The 6,172-nt window shown below is 38.7% G+C and overlaps 1 protein-coding gene across 1 annotated transcript in view; it reads left to right on the top strand.

The window, feature by feature from the left end:
* LARP4B (La ribonucleoprotein 4B) overlaps nt 1-6,172 on the top strand; it is a 104,448-nt gene that overhangs the window by 61,187 nt on the left and 37,089 nt on the right. The window contains exon 5 of the mRNA XM_007950395.2: nt 4,724-4,802. Within this exon, the coding sequence (XP_007948586.1) occupies nt 4,724-4,802 (79 nt within the window). The remainder of the gene's footprint in view (nt 1-4,723; nt 4,803-6,172) is intronic.

The raw sequence follows: 6,172 nt of genomic DNA, 5'->3' as shown, positions 1-6,172 counted from the left end.
CTGGATTATATGAAGAAAAACGTGGCATCAGGATTGGAGGAAGCATTAACAACAACCTGTGATATGCTGACAACATAACTTTGCTTGCTGAAAGTGAGGATGACTTGAAGTACTTACTGATGAAGATTGAAGAATACAGTCTGCAGTATGGATTACATCTCAATATAAAGAAAACAAAATCCTCACAACTGGTCCTATAAGCAACATTATAATAAATAGAGAAAAGTGAAATTGTCAAAAACTTCACATTGCTTGGTTCTACAATCAACACCAATGGAAGCAGCAGTCAGGACATCAGATGATGTATAGCACTGGGCAAGTTGGCTGTAAAAGACTGAAAGTACTGTGGACTGCTAAAACAACTAACAGGTTTGTCCAGGAGGAAGTGCAGCCAAAATGCTCTTTGGAGGCGAGAATGGCCAGACTTCATCTCACATACTTTGGTTATGTTGTAAGAAGGGACCATTTCCTGGAGAAGGGTGTCATGCTTGGTAAGGTGGAGGGTCGACGAAAGAGGGGAAGGCCCTCAACAACGTGGATTGACACAGTGGCTGTGGCGATGGGCTCAAGTACAGCAAGAATCATGGAGCTGGCTCAGGACTGGACAGAGGCTATCTCTGCATATTATTCTGCTATGCATAGGGTTGCTATGAGTCGGAGATGACTTGATGGCAACTAACAAGTCCAAGACCTCCTATTGTGATCCCTTTCAGAGCAGTCAGCAGTGGGAGCCAGACCCCATCTAGTTCTTCTGTTCTCAGGGTGATAGAGCTTGGATTTCATGTGGTCCACTAATTGTTTTCTTGCATCTTTGATTTGATGCACTCTTCCTTTATCCAGATGGGGAGAGACTGAGAGACTAATAGTTGTACCTTAGATGGTCCCTCACAAGCTTTTAAAACCCCAGTCACTACTCACCATAGTAGCATGTAGAACATTTTGGTTATGGACTGTGTTAATGCCAGTTGACCTTAGCGTCCCCCAAGACTGCGGTCCTGAGCCCCCATGTACAGTGACTCTTTCCCTCAAGGAGTTTAGTAATGACTAAGAAGGTTTCATAACTTTGCCCCCTGTATGCTTAATACATTCATGGATATATTCACAGCATATCTAAATAAATGTGTAGAGATAGCCTTTGCCAAACCTGCATATATTTGAGGGCATAATCCCATCTGCTTTCCCACCTCTATTCAGTTTGAGTGTCTGTGTATCTACTCAAAGATTATTGTTATTACTGTTAAAGCAGATTGTGTATATAAATGTTCACCTTTGTTGCCTTTAACTCTCGTGCTGCACTCTGTTTTTCCACCGTCTTGATCATTTTGTGCTGACCTTCCCCTTGTTGTATATTGCCTTTCCTTCACCCAAATTAATACATGTCTACTTTCTAATTAGTGATTTACCCTTCCTTCTCCTCCCAGCCCTGGTAACCTTCAAATAATGATTTTGTGTGTAAACCTTTTCTTAACTTTGTTTTTTTTCTTATGGTGTGAACAGTCTTTATTGGTGACAACGGGACATGAGATGGGGAATAGACAGCTCCTGCTTCAGATGCAGAGTTCACAGCCAGAGTCTAAGTGGCAGCTCTCAGAAAATTTTTCGTAACTTTTTACAGTAGTAGTTTCATACAGTATTTATCCTTTTGTGATTGACTGATTTCACTCAGTATAATGTCCTCTAGGTTGGTCCATTATACATTGTTACATGTCATTCATATGCATCTTGTAACCATGTTGTTCCGTGCCATCGAGTTTGCTCTGACTCATAACGACCGTGTGTTCAACAGAACAAAACACTGCCCGATACTTGAGCCATCATTGCAGTCATTGTGTTAGTTCATCTCGTTAGGGGTCTTCCCCTTTTTCTCTGACCCTCTACTTTACCAAGCATGATAACCTTCTCCAGGGAATGGTCCCTACTCTTTTTCAGTCTTCCTTATTCCTTGTCCAGCTTCACTTGTATATGAGGCAATTGCAAATACCATGGTTTTTATTAGGCTCACATTAGTCGTCAAAGTGACATCTTTGTTCCTTAACACTTCAAAGATATCTCTTGCAGCACATTTGCCAGTGCAGTATAGCATCTGGATTCTTGACTGCTGCTTCCATGGGTGTTGATTGTGGAACAGACCATCACTTGCTCATATGCAAGTTCAAGTTGAAGCTGAAGAAAATTAAAACAAGTCCGTGAAAGCCAAAATACGACCTTATTTATATCCCACCTGAATTTAGAGACCAATTGAAGAGTAGACGCATTGAACACCAGTGACCGAGAACCAGATGAGTTGTGGGATGACATCTAGAACATTATACATGAATAAAGCAGAAGGCCATTAAAAAGATAAACATAGGTGTGGTCGTTAAGTTTGTGTGTCACCTTGGCTGGGCCTGGTTGATTGGGCAGCTGAATGTAGTTTTTCCCCTTGGTGAGACTGGTAATTAACTCCATGGTGGAATCTGTTGGAGCAGCTGAGTAGCTGCTTTTGGTATGTGGTCTGCTTCCTGTATATAAGAAACAGCTTTGGGAATGGTCTCTAGCTTATGGCACACTTGAACCATGTGTGTAGCTGAGTTGTTGTTCAGCAGCCTGCCATGCTCTGTCGATCTTGGGACTTTTAATGGAATTAATGACCTGCTGTGTGGTTTGGTAACATCAGGATTGTGCCTTATTACTTGTCAACCTAGGGCTTGTCCAATCATCAGCAGCTAGCAGCTGAGTGAAGAAAAACCTCTAGCTTCAGTGGGCTGGGAGCAGGAGGCAGAGCTGAAGCCCAAGGTTGAGGGGCTTTCACCCAGCCCCTAGAGCCTGGCACTTTGAACTCAGACATAAAGCCTCCAAATTGTAAGAATAAACTTCTCTTTATGGAGGCCATCCCATTTGTGGTATATTTGTCAGAGCAGCACTATGTAACCAGAACAATAAATGTCGGAAGAGACTCTGAAACTTGCTCTTAAATGGAGAGTAGCTAAAGTGAATGAAAGAATTAACGCAATAAAAGAGCTGAAGACAAGATTTCAAAGGGTAGCTTGAGAAGACAGAGTAAAGTATTATAACAAAAGATGTGCAAAACCTGTAGTTAGAAAACCAAAAGGGAAGAGCACACTTGATTTTTCTCAAATTGAAAGAACTGAAGAAAATACTCAAGCCTCATGTTGCGATATTGAAGGATTCTATGCAAAATACTGAATGATGCATGAAGCATCAAGAGAAAGTGGAACGAATACACAGAGTCACTGTACGAAAAAGAATTGGTTAGTGTTCAGTCATTTCAGGAGATAGCAGATGATCAAGAACTAATGATATTAAAGGAAGAAGTTGAAGCTGCACTGAAGGATTTGGCCAAAAACAAAGCTCCAGGAATTGGTGAAAAACAAGGCTCTGGGAATTGACAGACTATTGAGATGTTTCAACAAATAGATGCAACATTGGAGACATGTACTCGTTTATGCCCAGAAATTTGGAAGACACCTACCTACCTGGCAAACTGACTGGAAGAGATGGATATTTGTGCCCATTCCAAAGAAAGATGATCCGACAGAATGTGAAAATTATTGAACAATATCATTAATACCACACATAAGTAAAATTCTGCTGAAGAGAATTCAGAAATGGTTGCAGCATTGTATTGACAAGGAACTTCCAGGACATGGAATGAGCGATGTCATTGCTGATGAGATCTCTCTCTCTCTCTCTCTCTCTCTCTATATATATATATACACACATATAATTGAGGACTGCCTAAGATACTTGGCTCCTAACCAGAAGGTTGGTGGTTCAAATCCACCAGCCGCTCTTCGGAAGGAAGATTGGGCGATGTACTTCCGTAGTGATACCGCCTTGGAAACCCAAAGAGGGGTTGCTGTGAGTTGGATCTGATTTGACAGCACATAACAGCAGCAACATCATCCACCATACCATTCAGTATCTTCATATGGAAATTTGTTTTAAAATTTAATATTAGCTTTTGTTTCCCTTGATGATCTTATTTATTTGCTACTTTGCAATAAAAGTTCTGTAACTTAATAGTTTCTTATTTGTTCCTTTGACAAATTTAGAGGCAAATAAATTTATGAGTGTTATATAAAAACTATATAAATTTATTGTCTGTATCTTTGTGATCCCCAATCCTGAATTGCACCTATATCTACCATTTCCTTGTTTTGATTATTTCATGATATTTTATTGTCACTATTGTTATGTTGTTGTTGTTGTTGTGTGCCGTCGAGTCGGACTTGACTCATAGCGACCCCTCCTTGGGTTTCTGAGGCAGTATCACTACGGAAGTAGATTGCCCCATCTTCCTTCCAAGGAGTAGCTGGTCGGTTTGAACTGCCAGCCTTCTGGTTAGCAGTCAATTGCTTTAGGCACTACACTACCAGAGCTCCTCACTATTGTTACAAGCTACCTAAAAATTTATTTGTGAAGTGTGGCAAAATATTAAATACCTGTTATTTTGAGATAAAACATCTCTTCTGAACTTTACTAATAAAACTTACACCTCAGGTTATTTTTCTAAACTTTGTTTTGTGTATGTGTATAAGAGACTTTGTTTTCTTTTTTGCCTGGATTTCTTTACCAGATAAAATAATAGCATTTTCCTTATAGTCCCTATACACTTACAGAAGTTCATTGACATGTGTATTGAGAGCATTAGAATTGTACTAAAACATCTAGTTGGTGAATTTGAAGCCTTTTTACTAACTTTATCATTACTATTACATAGGAGGAAATGATTCTCAACCAGAGAGCCAAGAAGACCCCCGAGAAGTGCTTAAAAAAACATTGGAATTCTGCTTATCTAGGTAAGAGTGACAGTGGGTTTTCTAGCACCTAATACCTATGATGTTAAGCACTGGTTATTATAGATGAATGTGGCATTAGCATGGAAATAGATGGAGTGTATATCCATAGGGAATCTAGAATACTGAGTAATAACATTTTGACATGTTGGAGAATTTTAACATAATCCTCTAGGTCAGTGTTCCCTGAAGTTGAGTCCACAAATTCATCTTTATTATCATTATATAGGTTACTTTTTTAAATGCAGATCCTTGGACTTCACCCTTTACTTGCTAAATCAGAATCTTTGAGGGTTGGACTTTAGAATCTTTAGTCTTGCAAAGAAATACTTTAGCACACTAAAGTTTGATAGCGATTTTCCTATACTGTTCCTCAAAATACTCCAAAGAAATACAGTAGCAAATTGTTTTACTTATTACCATATAAGTATTGAATTTTTTTCTGAATAATACCTCTTTTGAAAAGTATAATAAAACCTTTAAAGTTAAAATGACAAAACTGGACATACGAAAAAGATTGGCTTGGGGTAATGTAATTATCTTTGGATATGAAGATAACAGAACTCTCTCACAGATAGGCTATGCTTAAAGTTTTCTATCAGTAATGATGTTTTTCCAGATGTTATCTTTGAAGTCCTTAAGATTTCACAGAGGTACCTGATGAGGACTGCTTCAGAGATAGTGGGGTTACATGAGGTTGGAATAAGGGACTGTGTTACTGCCTCTTCTTTCCATTTTCACATTTATTCACAAATTAATATATTGTACAGTGACATTCAGGAGAAAAGATTATATTGAGAAGTTGAAAAATGTAGCCCTACACTATTCACAAACCCTTATCCATCCCTTGTATGGCCAGGAACACCCTATATGAAAGATGGCTAGCTGAGATGAGAGAAGCAGAGCAGCATTTCACTCCACAAATTAATTACTTTTGAAGTTCAAGATTTAGGGACAATGTTAAGAAGAGATCCTATGAAACCAATTATTGTATTCAGTTTTGAGATGTTTTTGAGAATCTTGTTCACTACATCACATGGTTTCTTAATAACATTTAAGGCAGAACACCAGGTAATAGCTAATATTCATCTAAACTACTTGTTATTTTTTTTAATATTTTAAGACCCTATGGGTAATGTTATGAGTCGGGGCTGACTCGATGGCACATAACAACAACAACAACATGGGTAATGTTATTGATCCTTTTCCCTTCTTTATGATGTGGCTGCTAAGAAGTGCAGAGTTAGATTCATAGCAAGTATTCCAGACCTGAACTTCATGAACTTGGGGTGTCAACCTTGTCCTTGGCCTTTCTTGTTCATTCAGCTGTCTTTATCTAAAAATTTCTATGTGTGTTTTTAATGTTGTTGTTA

Source organism: Orycteropus afer, unplaced genomic scaffold, assembly GCF_000298275.1.
Source record: "Orycteropus afer afer isolate SDZICR_OR568_19922 unplaced genomic scaffold, OryAfe1.0 scaffold00271, whole genome shotgun sequence".
NCBI classification, from domain to species: Eukaryota; Metazoa; Chordata; class Mammalia; order Tubulidentata; family Orycteropodidae; genus Orycteropus; species Orycteropus afer.
Note: the sequence above shows the minus strand (reverse complement) of the source record. Positions and strands in the feature narration are given on the sequence as shown.